The following is a 25,921-nucleotide window of genomic DNA, read 5'->3' on the forward strand; positions in this document are numbered from 1 at the left end:
TAAAAAAGAAATAATTTTAATAATTTTTTTTTTTAATAGGTATTTTGGTTTAAATTTTTCGAATTAAATGAAATACAATTTTTCATGAAAATAATCTACATTTTATTTTTATATAATTTTAAATTTTTTCATTTTTTATAAATTAAAAAATATCCGGAGTTTTTATTTTTATATTTTATTATTTTAAGAATAATGACTCTTGTCTCTCGAGATACTTGTCTCTCACTTTTAGATATTGTACCGTTTTTCCAAGGTTCAAAGACCGGTATACGACAATATACGAATCTGTTAAAAAGTATCCGTCTTTGCAATGCATCAACATTATACCTGTTACAATACACTTATGTATACGTTTAGAAAATATATTTAAAACAAACATTTATTAAACGCATTCATGCAAGAAAAGTCGTTCAGTATATATATATATATATATATATATATATACGTGAAATGCAGTTATTTTTACATTATGAAAAGAGTTCTAATTCCATCTAAGTGTTCTAATTTTCAAGCATTATTACGACAAACGTACATTTTAAACAATGCTCATTATTCATAATGTTATATAGTTTTGCATGACAATTTTTTTGACCTCAAAAATACAAAATAATTTAGAAAACATTTTATATATATATATATATATATATATATATATATATATATGTACCTATATATGATGAATCCCACTCCAAAGTGAAGGTCCATCTACAATTGCATCTCCGATTTTTTCGAGATTTTTTTTTCTTTTAGTACTGATTGAGACTAGATTCCATGAATTTTTTCAAATTTTTTTAGCAAGCCATCTTCGAGTTATGGAATAACTTCCTTAAAAATGAATCAATTTTAAAAGTCTTTTTTTCAAAATGTGTGGCGTAATTAAAAAAAAAAGTCAAAAACTTTTTTTTAACGATATTGCTATAAAATTTTTGAGTTTTAATAATAAAAAGTCATTTTTCTCATTTGACGTACTGATCGATTGTTTTCAAAATTTTTTCAAAAAAACTACTTCTTTTTACAAAACTTTTAAGCCTAGCCCGATAATGGGCAAAAAATTTTTATACAATATTTTCAGCATTTTTCAAAAATTTTTAAATTTTGAATTTTTTAAAAATATTTTTGGTTTTTTCTTATACTACGTACTTTTATGTATTTTGATGCGCTGATTACGAAAATCATATAGTGACAATATCCGAAAATTTGATTTTTATGGTGAAAACCATATAAAAAAGTCCCAAAATTTATGGTTTTTTTTCGTTTATTGGGTAAAATATGCAAAATTAAAAAAAATGCATGAGATATAAAAAATATATTTTAATCAGATCTATAACTTTTGTCGGAAAGTTATTTTTTTAATTTTGCATATTTTACCCAATAAACGAAGAAAACCATAAATTTTGGGTTTTTTTTATGGTTTTCACGATAAAATAAAATTTTCGGTTATTTTCACTATGATTTTCGTAATCAGCGCATCAAAATACATAAAAGTACGTAGTATAAAAAAAAAAAATTTTTAAAAAAGTAAAAATTCAAAAATTTTTGAAACATTCCGAAAATATTGTAAAAATTGTTTGCCCATTATTGGACTAGGCTTAAAAGTTTCGTAAAAAGAAGTAGTTTTTTTGGAAAAAAATTTGAAAAAAATCGATCAGTACGTCAAATGAGAAAAATGACTTTTTATCATTAAAACTCAAAAACTTGATAGTATAATATCGTTTAAAAAAAAATTTCGATTTTTTTTTTAAAGTACGCTTAAAAACACACATTTTGAAAAAAGATTTTTAAAATCGATGCATTTTTAAGGAAGTTATGAGCATTCAAAAATTAAAAGTCATGAAAATTCTCCAATTTTCAAAATTCCATAACTCGAAGACGGCTTGCTAAATAAATTTGAAAAAATTCATGGAAGCTAGTCTCAATCAGTACTAAAAGAAAAAAAAAATCTCAAAAAAACGGAGATGCAATTGCAGATGTACTTACACTTTGGCGTGGAATACATCATATATACAAATATACATCATCTCAACGATTCTTTGAAATTTGTTCAAAAAGATATAAATTTTGTATAAATATAAATGAAGAAATAATTAAAAAAAAAATTTTTAATTTAATATAATATAAATATATAAATAATAATGTAAAAAATGAATATTTTCTAACATTTCTATTTTTATCTTATTAATACTCTTATTTTATTTATATATTTTTGCTTATATTTATATATTTAACTGTTTACTTATATGTTATTTATTTATTTAATTATTTTTTTGATATTTTATTATATGATTATTTTTATTTAATTTTTCTTTTTTATCTTAAATATAAATTTATTCTAAATTTTATTTATTTTAATTTGATACCTAAATATTTTCGCGTTTGTCTTTTATTTATTTATTTTTTTTCAATTGTTGACTCAATTTTCATTGAACAAACGAAAATAATAAAATTCCTTCAAATATTTTATAGTTTTACTTATAGGTACTACTTCGTGGGATTACTTATTTGAATTCTATATTTTTATATGGTCCATAACCTAAAACATAAATTATAATAAAAATAATACTTCCTCTAAAAAGAAAACAATATAAATATCGAAACCATAAATATTATAAAGAAAAAAGAATATAATAATAATAATATATTTTTTATTAATACTTTATTACATTATTATTATATTATTTGTTATTATTATTTTATTGTTACTACTGTTTTGTATATTTCTTTTATTTTTTGAAACATAAATGATAACTTTTGTTATTATATTGCGAATTTTTATTACAAAATTTATTGAATAAAAATTTATCAGTCTATTTTAAAACATAATTATTTTATATTTGATAAAGTTTTGTCTATCGTTTATCATAATGTACAAAATTTAGCAAATGAACAGTAAACATTATAATGAATATTAAATAAAAAATTAACGACTTCTTTTTAATGTTCTACAAATAAAAATAATTTATGATAACAGTTTAATAATTAACCGTTTTATTTTTATTTATTTTTTTTTTTTTGATAGCTATATTGTTTTAAAAATTTTTAATTTATTACTATTTTAGAAATTAGCTGACTTATATTTTAATGTATTTCCAGTAATTAATTAAACTTACAAAAAAAAAGAAAATTTCTTTTTAATCGCAAAATTTATTGAAAAAATAATATAATTATATTATTGTCTTTTTACGTCATGCGGAAAGTACCGACAATCGTCGAGGTATATACTTTGAAAACCATCTTACAAGAAGTTCTGAGTTCTTTTCAGTCAGTCAGCCGGTGCGTTTCGTGCGAGTGACACGTGATATTCGTTTGTGCTTTGCTCGTGTTAACTGTATTCAATTTATTTAGTTAATTTTCTTTTTTTTATTAATTAATTTAAAATAAATTCCAAAAGTTAAAAGTTCAAAAAATATATATATATAACGTGTAATTGTATCAAGTGTTATTTGTGAATGATAAATTGAAATAAAGAGAAAGGTGATTAAAAATTTTTGGATTTATTGAAGAAAATAATCACATCTGCTCTCGCACCTTCTTTTAGGTATATTTTACTTATTATTGCAGATACATTTATAGTCAATGTGTAAACTTTTACTCATACGCAATACTTAGAAACTTACGTAAGATTTTCGATTAAATGAAATGTAAAAAAAAAATGACTTTGAAAAATTACCATGAAAATTTTATTGATAATTTTTGCACAAAAGCTAGAGAAAATATTTTTTAAATTTAAATTTTTTTAGATTGCAGTTTTTTAAAATAATTTTTCAATTTTTTTTTTGCTTAAATTTTGTCTATAAAAATTTTTGTTTTCACCAGACATTACTGAATTTTTTTTTATTGCTTTATTTGCAAGTCATGAAAAGTTTTTCTTATAAACTGAACATTTCAAATATGAAATTTTCAGTGAAAAAATAATATTAGATTTTTTCTATAAATAGTTTTAATTTTTCTTATCGATATATAATATTAGATAATAATAATCGTAATAATAATAATAATAATTCAAAAGTTCAACATTTTTTGTAAAATTTAACAAATTCTTCTTTTTTTTGTCTTCGTTTATTAAAATAAGAGAATTAATATCATATTCATTAAATTTCAATCAAAAATTCATCAACTAAAATATTAAAAAATAAAATGATTAAAAATGTAATTCATCTTTGAAATGTGATCATTATAAAATTTTTTTTCTTGTTCATTGACTTAACGATTATAATTAAAACGGAGGTAATTAAAAGATTGTAAATAATAACCAAAAAAATTTTTTAGAATATTTTCAGTTGCTTTTCAACTTGTAAAAGTGTAAACAACGATTTTACTAAACAATTGTTCTAAAATATGAAAATTAATTTTCTATAATATTATGTGTAAATATTTAAAAAAAAGTGAATTAAACATTATTTCATTGTAATAAATATAAAAAAAGAATTTATATAGCTTAAAGGATACATAAAAGTTTGAGGTTATAAAAAAATTAGTTTTATTCTACACACGTGAACACATGTTTTGTATAACAATAAAATTATTATCAATAATTTATTAAAACATTATTGAATAGATTTCCATATCTTTTAAGACCTTTCAGTCAGAAAAAAGTTGCATTTTTTTTTTTTTAATTACAAATCTGTTACGAAATGATGATAATAGAAAATTTTTCACTATTTTTAAAACGTTGTATAGCATATGAAATAATATCATGAATTATACACAGATTATATAAATACTTTGTGACATTGAAAACAAAAAAATACATAGTCTCACTATACAAGATTGTTCATATATAAATCATAACTGCACTTTGTATGTTTGACTTTCATAAATACATTTTTTTAAGTGCTCCTCTCATAATCTTTTAATTTAAAAAAAAACAATTTACTTAATTTTCAAAAAACATAAATTAGAATTTCTTTTATTCCAATTTATCATATACTGGTAGATACATAATTGAATATAGTAAATTATTATTTTTGTTATTTTTATTGTTACTAAATATTTATATAGAAATAAATATAAATATATTCATTATTATATGTTTAAATCAAATATTTTAATTTTTCAAATAAATTTTATTTCAATGTTTATAATAACAAAAGTCAAATAATTTATCAATTTAAAAAATGGCAAATTTTTTTCTTATTTTCTTAGTCATTTATGTTCAGTTTCTTATTGTTTTGTGAGAAAAACAGCTTTACTCTCTCATGATATGATAAGAATCGATAGTTTAATATTGCATCCGTCTCTATATATATCAGTTCCCATCAGTAAAGTTCGTGAAACTTGATAAAATATATATATATATAATATGAAATTTAATTAAAATCGATCATTTTTCAATCAACGTGGATAAGATTTAATATTATAGTTATACTATTCTTTTAGATCTTGAAATATTAATTTTCAAAATAAAAATACTAGAAATATATTTTTATTTTTTTGACTAATAAAAAATTCTTTAATTATTTTTAAACATTTTTTTTTGATAATTTATAATTTTTAAAAATATCCATCTATTATGAGTTTCTCAATAATATAAAAAAAAACAAATATTTTTGTGAAAATCTGAAATCTTTTTTTTTTCTCTATAATTTTCTCGTGATACATCGGTTGTATGTATACAAAATATTCCGTGAAACATGAAATATCATATAGAGTTTAAAACTATATAGTCTATTGATTCTAATCATTATAATGCTCTAGGACTGAATTAACCATAAGAAAAATTATTTTCATATATTTGTTATAATAATTAATATATTAATAATTATTTAAGGCCATTTTAAATAATTTATTAATTTAATAAATATTTATTATAAATAATAATAATAATAATAATAATAAAAATTATAATGTATTCACAATAGTTGCGAATTAATTAACATAAAAAAAAGTAAATTTATTATCTGAGCCATTTCCCATAGATTAGTAATTTATTTGGAAAATTAAATATTGTCGTTGCATAAAAGAGTTTTCCCTGTTTCTTTATGTATATTGATTATACCTGATATCGAACGAGCACTAAAGAAAGTAACTGCAAGCGAGTTTTCTAAAGAATTAAAAGTTTCTCACGTGCGTTAAAAAAAATTTTTTTTTTACTATCGCCCTTGAAAAGTATTTATAAAAAATGTTTTTTTTAACCCTCAATTATTAAACAATATATATTTCTCTAAATAATTTCTCCCAACAGTAAAAATAATTCTTTCTTTTTGTCAAAACAATATAAGTTATTGTGAAAAGTCTCTTTTGACTGTATATACAAGAACAAAAATTTTATTTTACCCCTGGTGGGACTCGAACCCACAATCCCCGGTTTAGGAGACCGATGCCTTATCCATTAGGCCACAGGGGCAGCTGGCTGATGCGTTGGTAAATAGAAAGAGGATGGTTTTTTATAAAAAATGAGACATCAAATTAGATAAATTAATTAAAATTTAAAATATATTTTTTTTATTTAAAATGAAAATTTTATAATTTTTAACCTCTGTTTATTGTTTATTCATTGACAATTATAAATATTTGTAAATTTTATGAATATTCTTTAACAAATAAATAAGAATATATATATAAGTGAAATTTAACAGAGGCAGTGACTTCTTGAAGCGTTAAAGTGATCTTAAAATATCATCAGATGTAGAGCAGTTTGCTCGTTTACAATTTTAGATAGAATTTGAAAAATTTATAATAGTTTTAGTTAACTTCAAGTTAGAAAATAAACAAAACTAGTTAAAAATTTCATAATTATAATATAGACAACAAAATTCAAAATTAAAATTATTTTTATTATAAAATATGAGTTTCATTTAAAAAATTTTCTTTTTATTATTTTCGTTTCAAGCGCATACATTAAAGAAAGGAAACTTTTTTCAAAATGAAATTAAATGGGAATTTTTTAAATAAACAATTTATTTGTTTGTTTTTTTTTTTAAATGTAATATTTTCTGCAAAATATGTATCTATCGAGAATCGAGATTATATAATAAGATTAGATAGTGAAATTTTTCTACATTTTCTATCTTTAAGTTGAATCATGCATGACTTTTGTATATTTGTTGGTGTTATATTCAGTCAATTTTATTATTAGAAAAAGCTTGTAACAGAATAATATGAAAACTCGTTGCCTTCGGAATTTTTCGAAAGTTGTTCCAAAATCTTACGAGAGATGACCTAAAACTGTCACTTTTAACCTTTTTTAATTAAACAAAAAAAAAAAAAAAAATTGTTTGGAAAAATATATTTGCGACATATTTCATGTCATCTGTTATCCTCAAAATTGACATTTTTTATTTGGCTTACCTTATACACCAAATACACCTTCTGAAAACTATTTAGACTTCAAGAACATAATATCAAAATGTAAAAAAAAAAAATAAAATAAAACAAGTGTGATATTTCATGTACTAAAGAAATTAGAGTGAAAAAGTTTTTACCTAACCTCACTTTTTTCGTAAAGATTAAAAATCACCCGTTTGCACCAGTTATTGGCACTGTATAAAAGTTTATTAATTATTTAAAAATTAAATATCTACTTATGATTAATAAATTATATATAATACAAAATGCAGAATTGAATAAAAATACGCAACACAATTAAGAATTTCGTGTATTTTAAAGAAAACTTTCTCTTTTCTTAAAAAAAGACAGTACGTGAAAATGTATCGAAAAAAATCGAATGTAAGAAAAAATGAACTATGCTTTCCAGAGCATCTAAATCAATATTCATTTTATGAAAATCACCTTAAAAATTATTGTTCCACATATATATATTTTGCATAACTTACTTAATTGCAATAAATTTACATACTTGCAAAGAATTATTTGTTGTAAATGTTTGCAGTTGTCATGAATCAGAAACGAACATAACCTATACATTTAATTGAAATCACCTGATTGGCTCAAAACAAAATAGTGCCCCCTTTTTTAAAATAATGAAATTATTATTTAAATTATAATAAAATAATTGTAATAAATTAAATTATTATGAAAATAATATTACCTTGAATAAAAATGTGTTTTTAGTTTAAAAAAAAATTATTCAACAATTATTATTATTTTCAGACAAATTTTACAAATATAATAGATTATCATTTTACTGTTTGAAACTTTCTCTATAATTACTTGCTTTTTTTGAATTTTGTTAACAATATTATTAAATATTTAATAAAATAATTGTAATAAATTATGAAACATAAATTAAAAATTAAATTAAATGGCCAAAAAATAGAAGCAACCAAGACGGCCAACGCGGCCGTCGGAGGCGCTAGTTTAATAAATTTTCGTAGTTATTAATTTTCTGAAAAGTTCAAGTAAATAAATAGTTTTAAAAAATCGATTAATAGTTTTTGTTGATGCATATGAGGCATTTTACGTGTAATGTCCTGAGTTAAAAAATTGATTTTTCGAAAAAAAGGGAAACTTGGGGAAATTGTTGTCCTACCTGATAGTAAAATATCCCCAAAAAAATTTTTGACCTTTTTGAAATTTTGGGGTCAATTTTATCAGTTTTTCCTGACACCGCCTACCATTTGAATTTTTTCTATCTATAAATGCAATAAAAAAAATTTTGACAGGTATGTTTTTTGAAGGTTTTTTCATTCTCTTTCCAATGGTGAATTTCGTTTTTTGAATTTTGACCTTAATTTTCTATAATTAATCATAAATTTTCTATTTTCACAAAATCGGTCCTTTTTTTTAAAAAATAAATAATTGCAAACGAAAGCTGAGGTCTTTTCCGATCTGTATATAAATTTTCAGAATGCCGATTTTTTTTCTTTTCGAGATATTAAATATCAAAGATTTTAGGTCCGCGCGCTAGTGTATCGCGGCGCGGTTTAAGTCGACTGCCTCGCCGCGCGCGCCGACATAAAATCTTTGATATTTAATATTTCGAAAAGAAAAAAAATCGACATTCTGAAAATTTATATACAGATCGGAAAAACCTTAGCTTTCGTTTGCAATTATTTATTAAAAAAAAAAACGGACCGATTTTGTGAAAATAGTAAATTTATGTTTAATTATAGAAAATCAAGGTCAAAATTTAAAAAATTTAAAAAACGAAATTCACCATTGGAAAGAGCATAAAAAAACCTTCAAAAAACATACCTGTCAAAATTTTTTTTATTGCATTTATAGACAGAAAAAATTCAAATAGTATAGGCGGTGTCAGGAAAAACTGATAAAATCTCCACCAAAATTTCAAAAAGGTCAAAAATTTTTTTGGGAATATTTTACTATCAGGTAGGACAACAATTTCCCCAAGTTTCACTTTTTTTCGAAAAATCAATTTTTTAACTCAGGACATTACACGTAAAATGCCTCATATAGAAGAATGGAAATTTTAAAAGGTTTCTTTAATCTGAAATATAATTTAAAAAAAAAGTTAATTTACGTATAACTTATTGGATTGCTATTAGTATGTAAAGTATGGTGAAAATGTGTAAAAAGCAGGCAAATTAACACATATTTGAAATGGATCAATATTAGACCTAATTTACAATTTCGCTTTGTACGAAAATAATCGAAAATAATACACGTGCCTTGCTCAGTTTCTTATATATGTAGATGAGGTTTGCATGTCGCATTGATAATTTTTCTTTAGATGTTAATGTACCGGTATAGATAACGATATATATATGTGTGTGTGTGTGTGTGTTTAACTATCACAAAAATCAAAATGATACTAAAATCCTTCAAGACGTGCAGAAGCACAATGTGTGTACCTATATATATTATCTAGTGAATCATTCAAATCGATTTTTTTGTTCCTTTAATAAAATTCATCCTTCGTGATGGTTGTCGGTATGTAAAAGATATTTGATTGTTTTAAGTTTCAAGGTGGTCGAAGGTCAGGGAAAAACTGTAAATTAAAGAGAATTCAGTTATTTAGTGAGAATTTAAATTGTATAATTTAAAAAAAAAATTGGAATTTCAAAAATGTAGTGTCGAGGTCAATTTGAATTTTATATAAATTTTTAATACCAAAAAAGGCAAAAGAATTAAAAATATATATGATTTAATTAAAAAATCATATTGTAAATTAATTACATTTTTCAGTTTACACTATTTCCATATTATACAATCAACTATTATAGATTGAAATAAATTCTCCTCTAATAGGTGTAAATATAAATTTATATATTAATGATATAAAATAAATTTTTCATTATTGAAAAATAATTATGTATTATATATTGGCCATTGAATCCTTGAGAAAAAAATACTATTTAGATTTTTGTCGTAATTTGCAATAAAAAAAAATTGTTTATTTATAAATAAAAGAAAAAACATAGAATAAAAAGAAAAATTAAAAAACGAATTATATTTGAATACACGTTAATTTAATGAATTAATTTAATTCATTGTGGTAACTGCATTTGATAAATAAAATTAAAGTAGTCTGAAGCTATATTAATACAACAATGAAAAGAATTATAAATATATATTATTCTCTTCCCTTGTTAAGTATTATAAGCTATTGAATCATCAATCAACCTATTCTTCAGTAATCGCTTCTCGAAATTATTTTTTTCTAATTTCATTCAGTAATTTATAACACAGGTCTACAAATTTCAGACCCAGAAATCGAAATAGTCATTTCCGATGTATTTTGTCACGCTGAATCCAAAAATGAAAACGAAATTGTTCCATTACGTCAGCGTTTTGAGATATTCTTACCTGAAAGCGTGAAAAATGCCGTTTTTGGCAATATTAGACACCCTATAAAATCTTCAAAAATCTTTTTTAATCATTGGTCCAAATTTTAATTGAAAGTACTATATTTCCTCTGTCAAAACTTTCTAGGCCCGATATGATCCGATTTTTTTTTCCCTAAGATACAGCCATTTGAATTTTACGTTGCATGAACTAATATCCCTTTAAAAACGAAAAATAAATTACAAAGTACTTATAGCACTGAAACTTGTTACTCGGAGGTTTTTGGGGTCGCTGATTATGAATCCGATGTCAGATTTTCGAAAATCTGACATTGGATGCGTAACAGCGACCCCAAAAAACCCCGAGTATAATAAGTTTCAGGCAAATCTAGTGAATTTTCTAAAAAAGAGTCCGCCATATTGAATTTCGAAAATCTGACATCGGATTCGTAATCAGCAGCCCCAAAAACCCCCAAGGAACAAGTTTCAGTGCTATATAAGTACTTTGCAATTTGTTTTTCGTATTTAAAGGGATTTCAGTTCATGCAACGTAAAATTCAAATAGCTGTATCTTAGAGAAAAAAAAATCGAATCGGGACTAGAAAATTTTGAAAGAGGAAATATAGTACTTTTAATTAAAATTTGGACTAATGATTAAAAAAAATTTTTGACGATTTTATATGAGCCGAAAGTTCTGAACGTATTCATATGAACGAATTTTTTTCAATATATAAATTATTAAAAATTATGATTACCACGTAAAATAAAACAGTAAATTAAACAATTATTAAATCAATAACTTCTTTTTAGATATTTTAAACAATATTTTGTAATAAAATTCGTACTTAAAGATGTAGCAAAACAAATTTCGTTCATATGAACGTTCAAAACTTTTGGCTCATGATTTTATAGGGTGTCTAATATTGCCAAAAACGGCATTTTTCACGCTTTCAAGTTAGAATATCTCAAAAACGCTGACGTCATGGAACAATTTCGTTGTTCAGCGTTTTCATTATATTAAAGCCATAATTTTTATTATATAGTATATATTTTCATATTCTTAAAAATAACTCCTCAAGGGGTCGTTCACAAACTACGTCACGCTATTTTATTCCATTTTTGAATCCCCCCCCCTCCCCTACGTAACACACTATTATCTACTTTACAAATTGCTTTTTTATAAAAAAAAAAAAAAAATTTAACCTTTTTATGATAAATATTAAAATTTATTAATTTTTTAAAATCACTTACACTTAATTATTGTTATATGAAAGCGTGAAAAAGAGTTGTTGCACGAATCTATTGACAAGCTGGAGATGAAAAGTAAATGGCGTGCAGAGTAGACTAATTGAACTAATTGCATTTATTAAAGTTATAAGCATTGAATCACGTGATGCATTTTATCACTTACAACACTGTTATACATTAGTATATTTTTCTTCTAGAAATTAAAAAAAAAATTGTTAATTATTTTTAATCAAAAATATTAATTGATGCACTTTTTTTTCTATATTGGTATACATCCAAAGAACTTTTTTTTCGAATCAAATATAATTTATTTGTATTCAATAAAAAACTTTAAAGGTTACTGAATCCAAAGGTTAAAAAATTTGTTTGTTTGTTTTTTTTTAAAGGAGGTTTAACACCATGAGATAATCTGAAATTTAAATTTGGTTTTATCATCAAATAGGTACTCTGTGCACTTTAAATTCAACTTTCGAATTTAAATTTAGTTCGATTATATTTATTTTTATAGCAAAATTTATTGCTTATATTTTTTTCTTATGAAAAAAAATTTCCATCTTTTTACTCCCCTTTTCGAAATATTCAAGAAAAACTGTTATATTTTGAATAACGTAAAATTTCCATCTCTTAAGGGCCGTGTATAAATTAAGTAAGGCTTTTTTAAAGAACTAAAAAATAAATTAAAAATTATTTATATTACGTGACTTTTGTTTATAATTTTTATAATTCTGATTTTATAGAATTTCTATTTAACTGGACTGTGATAAAGCTGATTTTCTAATAGGTATATCGAATTTTCAAATAATACAATTTCCATTTAACAAAATTGATAGGGTCAGCCGGGGTAAATCCGAACGCTTTTAGTAAGTTTCAACAATAACATAAGTTTTTCTTTTAAAAGACAATACTTTCGGTATTCTGGTATTTATCTCGATACTTTGCAACTTTCCTAAAATACCGGGGTAAATACGAACGCCACTGTATTTCAGAAAAATCTTAGGAAAAATAAATTTAAAGTACATATTGCAATTGTTAAACTTATATAAAAACTCAAAAAAATAGGATAATAAACCTAATATGTAATAATGCATCATATATAAATACAAAAATCAAACAGGTTAAAAATTAAAATGCATTACACAATTAAAACCTTCAATAACTTTATCAAATCATAACGGATTTTTGCAAAACTTGCTACAGAAAGTATTTTGGAGTGATTGAATGTAAATACAAAAATAAAAGTCAAATTTTTTAAATTCAAAATGGCAGACTTTCCTAAAACTTATTTTTAAAAATGATCAAAAATTCGTAATCAGCGACCCTGAAACCCCCCGAGTAACAATTTTCGAGCAAATCCAATGAATTTTTTTAATTCTCGTCCGCCATTTTGAATTTTAAAAAACTGACTTCAAATTGGTAATTAGCGACCCCAAAAACCGTCGAATACGAAATTTTATTAAGATCCTGAAAAACTTTTTTCAACAAACCATTTGGCAAAAAAATTGAAACACTCCTTCGAGAGAACAGAGATTAAGTTTCTGCTTATTAATTACTAACGAGGATACGTATAGAAAGAAAAACTTATTTCTATGTACTTTTATAATGTCAAAATAATAGTGTAATCAAATAAAAAGAATTTTGTGTGGCTCTGATATAAGAAAAAATTATTGAAAATACCATTCGGATTTACCCCGGTTTTCCAATTTTACGGGGTAAATACGAACGGTCTGATATTATTAATAAAATTTTACAGAAGGCAAAAATCAAAAATAGTTTCTGTTCTAGTATTCATAACAAACAATTATAAATAATAAAATGAATTTTTAGCTTCTTTTTTTCTTCAAATACGAGACAAAATACTGAAAGAGTGTCATCTTTGAATTTCAATCTTTTTTGCAATACTCGTTATCTTTGTTTATGCTGTTGCTAATTAACAAACGAAAAATGGGATAATACTTAGAATCTCTTGAAGAGGATCTGAGGTAAAAATTCTCATATCGAACTTATTTTTAAAAATTTTAATTAAGCTGAAATAATTAGCGTTCGGATTTACCCCCCGTTCTGATTTACCCCGGCTGACCCTACAATAGAAATTCTTTTAGTTGGAAATTCTGTTAATAAAATTCTGATAAATAAAAATTCTTTTTTATAAAAATTTTTCTATAGATATCAATTTTGTTAAATGAAAATTGTATTATTTGAAAATTCGATATAATTAGAAAATCAGCTTTATCACAGTCCAGTTAAATAGAAATTCTATAAAATCAGAATTTTGTTAAATAATAATTTTTCGACATTAAAATTTGGCTAATTATAAAATCTTCTTTTTTAAATTCTACTAAATGTAAATTCGATAATTTTTAATTTGAGACTACAAAAATTCCGTCAAGTCTAATGAAGAGAATATATTCATGCGTCCCAAAATTTTTAATGTAAACTAATCCTTACGTAATTTGTACCCAACCCCTTTACTCTTTTTAAAATATAAATTTTTTTTTTCGACAAGGTCAAACGCATCAAAACAAAACAAATCCTGCACTTTTATTGATTTTGTATTTTTTCAATAATATGTTTTGAATTCACGCTTTTTTCATACAAACTGCAAGCATAGGAAAAAATTTATAACTTTTTATTTATTAGAATAATAAAAATATTCTTTTTTTTCCCTCGTAGGATATAATAACACACGTATTTTCATTTTTGCTTCATTAAAAAATATTATTTGGTCGATATTTTATTTATTCGAAATTCTATAATTATCGATATTTAAAGTGGCCGATATTTTATTTAGTGAATATTTTATTTTATCGAAATTCTAAATGATAGACATTTATGAAGGTCGACATTTTATTTAGTCAATATTTTATTTGATTGAAAATCTAAATGGTCGATATTTAAAGTGGTCGACATTTTATTTAGACGATATTTTATTTGGTCGAAATTCTAAATGATCGACATTTAAAGTGGTCGAAATTTTATTAGTTCTATATTTTTTTTGGTAGATATTCTAAATGAACGACATTTAAAGTGGTCGATATTTTATTTGTTCGATATTCTAAATGATAGAAATTTAGAAGCATCGAATTTTATATCCTTCGAAATTTAATTTGGTCGATATTTTAAAAGCTCGACACTTTTTTAGCTATATATCGAACAAATAAAATATCGACCACTTTAAATGTGGATCATTTAGAATATCGACCAAACAAAATATCGAAATAATAAAATTTCGACCACTTTAAATGTCGACCATTTAGAATTTCGACCAAATAAAATATCGTCTAAATAAAATGTCGACCACTTTAAATATCGAGCATTTAGATTTTCAATCAAATAAAATATCGAATAAATAAAATGTCGACCATTTTAAATATCGACCATTTAAAATTTCGACTAAATAAAATATCGACTAAATAAATTGTTGACCACTTTATATATTGATCATTTAGAATTTCGATAAAATAAAATATTCACTAAATAAAATGTCAACCACTTTAAATATCGATCATTTAGAATTTGGATCAAATAAAATATCGACTAAATAAAATGTCGACTTTCATAACTGTCGTTCTTTTAGAATTTCGACCAAATAAAATATCGACTTAAAGTAATAGACCTTTTCATGCTGATCATTTTGTCCTCTTCCAACTCATGCGTCATTGTATGCGCTAGATAAGGACAGAACGAACAGCATGAAAAGGTCTATTCGATCAATTAAAATTTCGAACTTTTTAATTTTTGGGAAAAATCATGCGCCTCTTGGGGTCGTTAAATTATCAAAATATGCAGAAAAGATATTATATTTATCTCAGAGCTAAATAAATATTTGTTTTTTAAATTCATAGATTAAGATATAGTGAAAATTGTGAACAATACAATTTAGTCATCAATAAGAGTTGAATATGTGAAATATTTTTTAAATTAAATAATTAATTTTATTAATAGAATAATAGGAAACTATTTGCTATATAACAATTGTATTTTAAATTTTCGGATTTAAGTTTTGAAAAATATTTAATTATAAAAATAAAACTTTTATGTATTAAACTATATACAAACGAGACTGAATTTAAATATAGTGCGTTTTATTTGAGATGATATTATAGCAATGTCATTGATGCAATTGTGACCTAATTAGACCGTCTGGTTACCGAGTGTATTGTTTGTGACTACTGGTTTCTTATAAGCAAATTGTACATCAATTCACTTATATTAAATTAAAACGCAGGGTAGTCTCAATGATTGTTATCGCTTTTAATCACAATCTTTGAACATCTCAAGCCAGATAACTATACTGACAGATGTTCTTAATAATATTTATAATTTAGTCAGGAAGAATTTCATTTAAAATTCTGTTTTTAAATATTTTTCTTATATTAAATGAAATCATTTCTATTGATAAAAGTTGTCTAATTAAATAAATTTAAAAAAAATTAATCAAATTTTTTAAATTATCATTGTAAAATTTTTTTTGGGAAAAAATTTATCAAAATTCTGGTGGTCGCAAATTTGGAGGAATATTCCACAAAATTTTGTATAAATATTCCCGAAGATTTTTTTAGTGAATATTCTCCAATATTTTTTGATTAAATTTTTACAAAAAATTTTTATTGATATCTTCTTTAAGAAATAATAGCAAAAATAATTCTCAAGATTTTTTTGATAAAATTTCCCTAATAATTTAATTGATATTTCAAAAATATTTTATTAAATATTCATCAAGAATTTTGTTGATGAATTATTTTTGTAATTATTTTTTTTTTTAATTAAAAAATTTGTGTTTAAAAAATGAAAAACTTTTTATACCTTATATAAATATTACTCATAGATTATAAAGAATTATGATTTATCGATAATTAATATTATATTTATTGATACGATAATGAGTTATTTCATTTGTTTTTTCAGATAAGAGGTCTTTTGAAAATGAGGAGATTAAAGCACTGACGATAACAGATTGTCTACTTTTTCTTTAATAATAATTCGAGATAAATAATCATTAACGATAGAAAAGGAAAAAAAAATGTCGAAACCAAGTCGACGTCCCAGTATTTCCATCCATGATTATCCGGAGCATTTAAATCCATTTAATGATAACAGTTCCAGTGTTACTATGCAAATGCGCAAAGATAATAAATCAACGGAAAAGGAAACAAAACACAAATTTTGGAGTTTTGGTAAAGGAAGAAAAAAGAGGTCTCATAGTTTTTCAATAAAATCAACATGGTAAGTTTACAAGTTGGGAAAAAAAAAAAAATTAGTTTATTAATCAATTTTTAAATACTTGTTTTATGCAAAAGGAAAATAAAATCTAAAAATAGAGTAAATTTTAACCAAAATATTAATAATTACAATAATAAATAATTTTTAAAAAATTTTTATTTATTTTTTTATTGTTATTGTTTAATATTAATTTGATACAAAAAGAAAAATGATTACTGAAATTCAACTAAATTAATGGAACTAAAAATTAAAAGAAATAATCAAAAATTAATAAAAGTTTATTTTAATAATTGTTAATTGAAATAAGAAATCTAGTATTTAATTTTATAAAGTAATATTAGTTTTTGAGATTTACTATAATAATATAATTATATTTTTAGTTGAAACAAATTCATTTATGAAAATTTTTTATTTCGAAGTAGAATTTAAATTTTGAGAAAGTTTCTTGAACTTGAACTCTACAGGTTTGGCGACAATCCAGATGGCACACTTATAACTTTCTTATATCTATATATACGGTTCCTTAAAAAAAAAGTATAGCATATCTTAACTTTATATCCTATTTTATAACTGTTTATTATTATATTATTTTATTACTTCTTTCGGCCAAGAAATGTTAATCAATAAATTTTAAATGTACATTTTTTTCCCTGAAATCTTTAATTTTAATTTGAAAAAATAAAAATTATTAAAATATCCAGAATATGTATTACCTGGAAAGAAAAAAAAATTTTCATAAAAACTATAATTTTACTAATAAACCTATTTCTATGCAGATTGAAATCATTGTTTTACTAATATAAAAATTGAATAATTTTGAATATATATAATTCTTATTATTACCTATCACAAGAATAATAATAATAATAATAATAATTTTCATACATTTTAAATAGAAAATTATTTTTTTATCAATTTTAATTTTAAATTTGCATTTATAAGTGTTTGACAATGAAATTTATCTAATATTTTTAAAAACAATTTTCTATAGTTGCAAAAAAAAGGTAAAAAAAATTTTACACTGAAAATGAATTAAAATTTAAAACAAAAAAAATTATATAATTTTGTAGTTAAAAATAATTCATCATAGAAGATGAGAATTTCAAATTAGAAAACAATTTCCAGAAATTGAAAATGTGGATTAAGAAAAGTTTGTAACTGTAATTTCCGAGGAAAAAGTTATTTTAGTAATGCGGAAAAACAAAGTGAACAAGAAAATCTCACTTTACCTTTGTAAGAATCTAGAGGAAACGGAAATGATCCAACTATGTAACGCCAACGTAATTGAGATTTAGAAATGATCCAATGACCATGTCGAAACGCAATTCGTAGATCTTTGAATTGCCAATTTAATCGTTAACAGTCGATATATCTCTTTTGAATATAAGCAAAATAGAAATCGTCAACTATTGTTACACTTGAAAGGAATCTATTTTTATTACACACACACATCAACAAAGATACTTGACTGATTCTTGACCGAAAATTTCATTCAATATACTCTCTGAGACAAAAAAAGAATTATAAATAAATTTTTTACTTTTTAAAAAATTTAGTTAATTTAATTTTGATTTTGAAAGTTTTTTTTTTAAATCATGGCTTATTTAATAAATTTATGAAATTATAATTAAAAAGAAAAAATTGATTAATTTATAAATGACAATAATTACAAATATTTTTTTTTCGTAATAATATTTTGATTAATTAATTTGTGATAATTTGAATTGTTTAAAAAAGATTTCATGATATTGAGCCATTTTAATTTGTAATTGTATTTTCTTAATGATATCGTGTGGAGTTAATATTATGTATTTATTCAAAATATTAAAGTGCTAAGTCGCGATAATAACGCAGTATTGTGATAACACCTCTGCAAAATGTTTATATATATATAAATATTACGGGGTTATTACATCATTTTGCAAACATATTTGCATTTTCATTTGCCATAATTTTCTTCAATCCCACAAGTTTTTATTTCAAGTTCCTGACCTTTTTACAAATATTACTTGTCAAGATTTTTTTTTTTTTTTTTTTTTTTTTTTTTATATATAAAAATCGAAAGCAGAAATCCTTAAACTTTGATAAAATGTGTAAAATAAGAAATTTTTTTTCAAAAATTTAAATAAATTTATTATTCGATTTTATAATTTTCAAGTTGTAAACTTTTTTCAAATAGTGAAAGAAACAGATATTTCTGAAATTTCTTGAATGAATATTTATTTAATATAATAATAATAATAATAATAAATAAATAAAGAAATTTCTTGAACAAAAAAAAATAAAATTTCTTTTAAATCTTACAATTAGTAGAATAATAAATTAAATATTCTTTGAAAAATTATAATCGAATACTTTTTTAAATGGCTTTTCGGGTCATGTTAGAACACATGCACCGAGTTTCAAATACTTTGAACTCAATTTGCGCCCATTGTAATTTTCTCATAAAATTTTTCGTGCTATTTTTTCTTTTTCTTTTTAATATTGGTTAAATGAAATTTTGAAAAAAATCGTTATTTTAAAAAAAAAAAAATGTCGAATTTTATATAGATTATGAGAGATGTTTAAAAATTAAATTTCTCGAGAGATAAAGAAAAAAATAAAGAGCCGACTCGACATAAAACTTAAATCGCGCAGCGTGTGGGGTTGACAATGAGCCCGACTTATATTATCATATATACGCAAAATAATCGACGGCTCTGTTCTCGCATGAGTAGTCTCGCAATGTGATCTATTTTATATCGTGATCCAATAATCCAACTTTGATCGTATGACGTTTTAATGAACTGCATTTCTTTATTTTATATATATATATATATATATATTTATCGATAGTTTACATAAATATAAATAAGTCATACATTTTATATATAAAAGAAAATATTAATTTGATCAAAGTTCAAAGATTCATCACTATTTATTTATATGCTTCCAAGTAAATCGCTTAGATAATAATTATAATTATCCATTTTTTAAATATCAAAAAATATTATTTCTAAAATTATTAATAGATCGGCGATTTGTCTATGTGGACTCAACTAGATTTTTGTTATAGATATCTGTTTTCTTTAGAAGGGTTGAAGACGAAGCTGAAGTACGCAACGTTTATATGATAAACGATTTTTAAAAAAATAATTTTTTAAAATGAAAAATTCTATAATTTTTTGCCTACAAAATATTTTTTTTATAATTTATTGATTAATGAAAACTAAAAGAAATATTTTTTAAGCAAAGAATTATAGAATTTTCCATTTTAAATAATTATTTCTTTAAAAATCGTTTATCATAATCGTTGCGTACTTCAGCTTCGTGGTTGAAGCGTATCTTTGTTGGTCTTGTTAAAAAAAATATATATAATAATACCATTAAAATAAAGATTTAACTGAAAATTAAAATAATTGAATTTAGAAGAAAATTAAATAAATTATTTAAATAATTGTATTTTATTGTTTTAAATTAATGGTGCGTGAATTATTGTTTAGAAAATTAATTCAAAAAAATAAATAAAATATTTTTCATTACTGTAGTAACTTTTAAAAAATTTATAAAACAAAAATTTTATGTTCTTTATTTCAATTAATTAAAAATTTTTTTTTCTAATTACAAAGTTTATGTTAAATTTCTAATTTTTTTTAATTTATATTGAAAATAAAAAAAAAAATTCTTTTTGTCAAATTTTCTATTTAGAGGGAATAGGTATAAATTTTTTTTGTGAACAAAATGTAAAAATTACAATATGATGAACAACTAGAGCAAACATCCGCAGTTTTATGCAAACGATATGCCACGTGATTCATTTAATGCAAAACGCACAATTTACTGCCGTCGAGACCTCGGCTGATGGTTCCTTAATTCGACCGTTTCGTTATCAAGGTCAAAATATGGTCCAAACATATAATACATAAAGAATCACAATAATTATTTCAAAATTATCGAATTTTCATATAATATTTCCTTATAAAAAATATTAATCCAAATTTCCAATGTATCAAAATTTAAATTATTGTTAAACTTTTATCTAGCCAAATTTATATAAAGTAGAATTTATATATTGATATTCGTTTCATTGAATTATTATCTTTTCGAATTAATCATAAATTAATCATAAAAGTATACTAATTAATAACAATTTACGGTTATAATAATAGAAATTCAATGTTGTAAATATTCAATAAAAACTAATTTTTAGGAAATACTCATGCGTCACGATTTTTTCATTTGCTTTGAGGCGTGTGAATGTATTTTTTTTTATCTCTCGAAAGATAAAAAAAAAAATGATGACACATAATCTCCTCTCTCCAGTATCCGTAAAAAAAACTCTATATTTAAAACAAAGTAAAAGTTTTGCAAATTTTATTTTTAGACATTCTTTCATATTTCATATGAATTCGGTGAATTTTTTGAAAAGAAATAGATATAACGTATTACAATATTTCGTGATATTAAGAAAAAAAACATAATTTTTGTAAAAAAAAAAAGTCGAATAAGAAAATGTAATTTTTCAAGAACAACAAAAATTAATCCTGAGACCTGAGAATTGCCGATTAAATTACTGACAAGAAGATTTAGAACACCAAGAAAAAAATATTTCTAAAAACAATAATTATATTGATAATTATAATAAAGGAATAAATTACATAAAAATTATTATTATTATTATTATTATTATTATTATAAAATTAAAATAATAGAAACAAATTTATAAAATAGATAAAACTTTTGATTTAAAAAATAAATGAATTAATAGAAAATTCGATGTATAAAGTCATAAGTAATTTTGTGAATAATTTGTAGTTTAGTGTAAAAGTACACGAAACACAAAATCGAGAATATTTATGACTAAATGTTTTATCTTATCGCAGGAATGGTTTGTTCGGAAAGTGTAAAGAGGCTCCGGAAGCGCCCGAGCGTCGCTCAATGATTACAACAGGTATGAAAAATATTTTCATTTTTCTATCTTATGTTTTAATCAATTAAAAATAATCAATTTTTTTTTTTTTTTTTGACAAACTAAAAAAAACGATTCATTTTTTTAAAAATCAATTTTATTAATAATTACGTAGTTGTGGTGTTTGATTAATTAATTAAAAATCAATATAATTTGATATTTAATTTCAAATAGTTTTTGTTTAATATTAAAAAAAAAAAATCGTCAATTTTTAATACAATTTTGAATAAAAAAAAATATGTAAAATAAGAAAACTAACATTATAATCTCACTTTGAATATAAATTTTTCATCAATAGTTTCCACGACGTATAAAAGAGGAGATACTATAAATTCTAGCCAAAATGGTAGACAATCGAAAACGTTAACTGATCAACAGGAATTTGATGAAGCATTAGGGACATTGGCAAGAAGAAGGAAATACACTTTGGACAATGGTTCCAGATACAATTCTAGTCTGACTGTGAATGGCGATCCTGCCAGAATATATGATGGAAGTCCTCAAGAAACAACCGCTTCGATTATGGGAGATCTCACACCAAAACCCCCAGCACGAAAGTAATTTTTTTAAATTGAACACAAAATTTTTTTTTTTTAACATTTATTAAATATGAATTTGACAATTATTAATATTTTACTTTTTATTATATAGTTATTTTTATTTTGTATATAATATTTTGTTTTTAATTTTTTTTACTTTAATATTAATTTATTTTTTATTTTATTTAGTTTATAAATTTTCAGCGTTGAAATCAAATTATTCTTAAATATAATGTCAAAATAATTTGAATCAACGAATACTAAAGGTTTTATAAATATTTTTTAAAGCTTTTCAGTTTTTCATTCTTAATTTTTATTATTCGTGGAAAAATTGAAAGTATTGGGATAAAATATATTTTCTATTTTTTTTCTAATAAAATTGAATTTCAAAAAAAAAGATCAATTTCTAAAAACTTTTTTTCTAATAAAGTTTAATTAAAAAAAAAATTCTATTACAGTTCAATATTTGAAATTATGGAAATTCGAAAGCAACTTCGGAGAAGATTTATTAGTTGTTTTCCAATCAGTCAAAATTTTTATTTGTAGAATTTGTAGAATTGTAGAATTTTATTTGTAGAAATTTGTAGTCTTTAAAAATTTTTTGAAATCGAAACTTGTTAGAAAAATTTTTTTTTTGAGAACTAATATTAAAGAAGATTGTTTTTAGAAAGCAAGGATTAGAAAATTTTTTTTTTTTTAGAAAAAATAACCACCTACCAATTGAAAGACTTTAAAAAATATTCAATGATTTTTCTTAAATATATATATATTAATTTTTCTTAATTAGTATTTTTTCTCGTGTTTAAAATAGATTTGGACAAGTGAGTCCAAAGCCGAAAGAAAAAATTCCTCCTCTTGATTTTGAAGGAAAGGAACATTTATCCAATGGATATTTAGTTGGAGACGATAGGGAACCTGATCGTGCACCAATTCCACCCAGGTTGATATTTAAAAATTTCATTTTAAAAACATTATTGTTCAATAATTATCACTATATAATTCTATAAAATATCCGATTACTTTTAAAATTTTAGTTTTAAAATTTCATAATTATTTAATAATTTGTATCGAAAATAAAACATTTTGTTGTAAAATTAATCAATTTCTAAAAGTTTAAAATTTTTCAAACAAAAATATGTTAATTTGAAAATTTTTATACAAAATTTAAATAATTTATAGTTAAAAGTAAAATTAAAAAAAAAACATGAAAATTTTTGTTTCTTAAAAAAAAAAAATTGATTCACTTTGTCAACATATTTGTAACATAACTATATTTAAAAATAATTTTTTTCAAGTTCTTTGAATATTATTTTTTTTTTTTTGTTAATATAATTTAAATTATATTTTATATAGACGAAGTGGTTTAAGAGCGTCGCAGAGATTTTCGCCATCGTCAGATATTGAAGAAGAGGGCTTGAAATCAGGTGATGTCACTCTTCGAGATGAAAATGAAAACGTGCCTGATGATTATATATTTAAGAGATTTAGTCATGATGCTGTGAGAAAATCGAATTTGTCAATTAATAGTTGCATCTCGATTTCGAGTAACGCAAGCGGTTACACTAGAAAAAAAAGAAGAGCACCTCTTCCTCCAAAACTCAAAAACCCTGTGGAAACTACAGAGGTTCGTTCTTTTTTCTTCTAATTTATAAATTTCCATTTGATTTTATCTCCAAAATTTCATCTAATTCTATTTATTATTTATATTATCCTTTGAAAATTAAAAAAGAAATTATAAAAAATAAGAAACAAAATTAATATTTAAATTTTATTTATATTTCACTGGTATTTATTTTATAATTTTTATTTACTAATAATATTAATAATTAATATTAACATATTAAAAGTTTTCAATGTAACATTTTTTTTTTACAAAAAAAAATTAGAGCATCAAAAAAATGTTATTTCAATAAAATTCTTAATTTTAGGAAGGTAACGTTTCCTTGTCGGAATCAAGAATACTGGAAACTCCAGTCGCTGATCCATTAGAAATATCTCGTGTCGCGGAAGATATTGAAGAACTCACAAAAAAAACTCAAATTGATGATGATAATGATGACACATCAAAAAAATCTAGTCCAAGTGAAAAGAACATCGAGATTGCACAAAATCTCGAAATAAACATTATTGAAGAAGCCGAAAATTCCAAAGAAAATTTACCAAAAGATTGTTCCCAAATTGAATTATCATCTGTTAAATTAAAGGACAATGAAGACACGTCGAAAAATTTACAAGATGAAATAATATCCAGCGAAACAAAAATTGAAATTCAATTATCCCAGAACGAAGAAGCAGTCGAAGTGGAACTTCGAAAGAAATCGGAAGATTCATTAGAAATAATTAAGGAAGTTATTCCTCAGGATAATTTAATAAAAAAGAAAAAATCACCCACATTATCGAGAAGCAATAGTTTTTGTGTCAAGGAACAAATTGAGAAAATTGAGAAAAAATTAAATGATCTTGAATTACGTCGAAAATCGGAAGACTCGACCGATCAATATAAAAATTATGGACGATGTTCAATTGAAGAAAATCGTCGTCATTTTTTTCAGGATCTCGTCAATGATTCAACAACGGGGGGAGTTAAAGTTGAATTGAAAGAACTTCCCCGTGAGCAAACCGATTGTCACGTTATTCGATTAACGGATCCACCAATTTCTGTCGAGGCATCGCAAGATCCAGTTAAAATTATCGAATTACATATTCACGAGCCAATTCGTCAGAAACCAGAAATTCTGTCGGATAATCCAATTCCAAAACCACGACGAAATAGTGCCTTAAGTCTCGAAAGACAGCCTTCCATTCACGGTGATATTAAACGGGAAGATTCACATCCGATTGGAAGTTCATTGTAAATGTTTTCAATCAGTAAATATTGATGAATCGCATTTCTTAATGATCGATTTTTTTTTTTTTTTTTAATATTTGAAGAAAAAACGCAAAATGAGATGCGAAAAAAATATTTGATAGACTGCAGTTTTTAATTGTTTATCGAATTTAGAATTTAATTTACGATTCCATTTGTATTAACAGAACAATATTGTTTTTCCTCGAAATTTTGAAATTATTCTAGAAAATTAATTTTGTTTTATTGTGATTAAGTTTTTATTGTTACGTAGAAAGTTGCGTTGGAGCATATTGAAAAAAAATTATGTTTTAAAAAGTGATTTTTTGTCGACTTTATGAAAGTCTTGACAAAAATCGTTAAACTCTATTTTTATTATTTATTTTTGAAAATTTCAAAATTGCTCCTTAATAATCAATATTAATTCGACAGTGTACATTGCTATAATATTAATAATAAAGTATATTTATAGAATTTC

At 23.0% G+C, this 25,921-nt stretch overlaps 2 protein-coding genes and 1 non-coding gene across 4 annotated transcripts in view; 1 reads left to right on the forward strand and 2 right to left on the reverse strand.

Annotated features, from left to right (window-relative positions):
• LOC127289356 (28S ribosomal protein S31, mitochondrial) overlaps positions 1 to 25,921 on the reverse strand; it is a 271,935-nt gene that overhangs the window by 6,506 nt on the left and 239,508 nt on the right. The gene's annotated exons all lie outside the window — the stretch shown is intronic.
• Positions 3,244 to 25,917, forward strand: LOC127289352 (uncharacterized). Of its 2 annotated transcripts, none has more exons than XM_051317231.1 (7): positions 3,244 to 3,535; positions 16,797 to 17,114; positions 21,974 to 22,041; positions 22,358 to 22,616; positions 23,410 to 23,538; positions 23,952 to 24,222; positions 24,527 to 25,917. In XM_051317231.1, exons 2-7 carry the CDS (start codon positions 16,912 to 16,914, stop codon positions 25,451 to 25,453), a joined length of 1,857 nt encoding a protein of 618 aa, XP_051173188.1. In that variant the 5' UTR covers positions 3,244 to 3,535; positions 16,797 to 16,911; the 3' UTR covers positions 25,454 to 25,917. The 2 variants fall into 2 exon arrangements, with proteins under 2 accessions (XP_051173188.1, XP_051173189.1); XM_051317232.1 differs by having other exon boundaries at positions 3,244 to 3,471.
• Positions 6,271 to 6,343, reverse strand: Trnar-ccu (transfer RNA arginine (anticodon CCU)). The gene has a single exon. It is a non-coding gene; the product is annotated as a tRNA-Arg (tRNA).

Source organism: Leptopilina boulardi, unplaced genomic scaffold (genome assembly GCF_019393585.1).
Source record: "Leptopilina boulardi isolate dan_hultmark-lab unplaced genomic scaffold, ZJU_Lbou_2.1 LbouV2_408, whole genome shotgun sequence".
Classification (NCBI taxonomy): Eukaryota; Metazoa; Arthropoda; class Insecta; order Hymenoptera; family Figitidae; genus Leptopilina; species Leptopilina boulardi.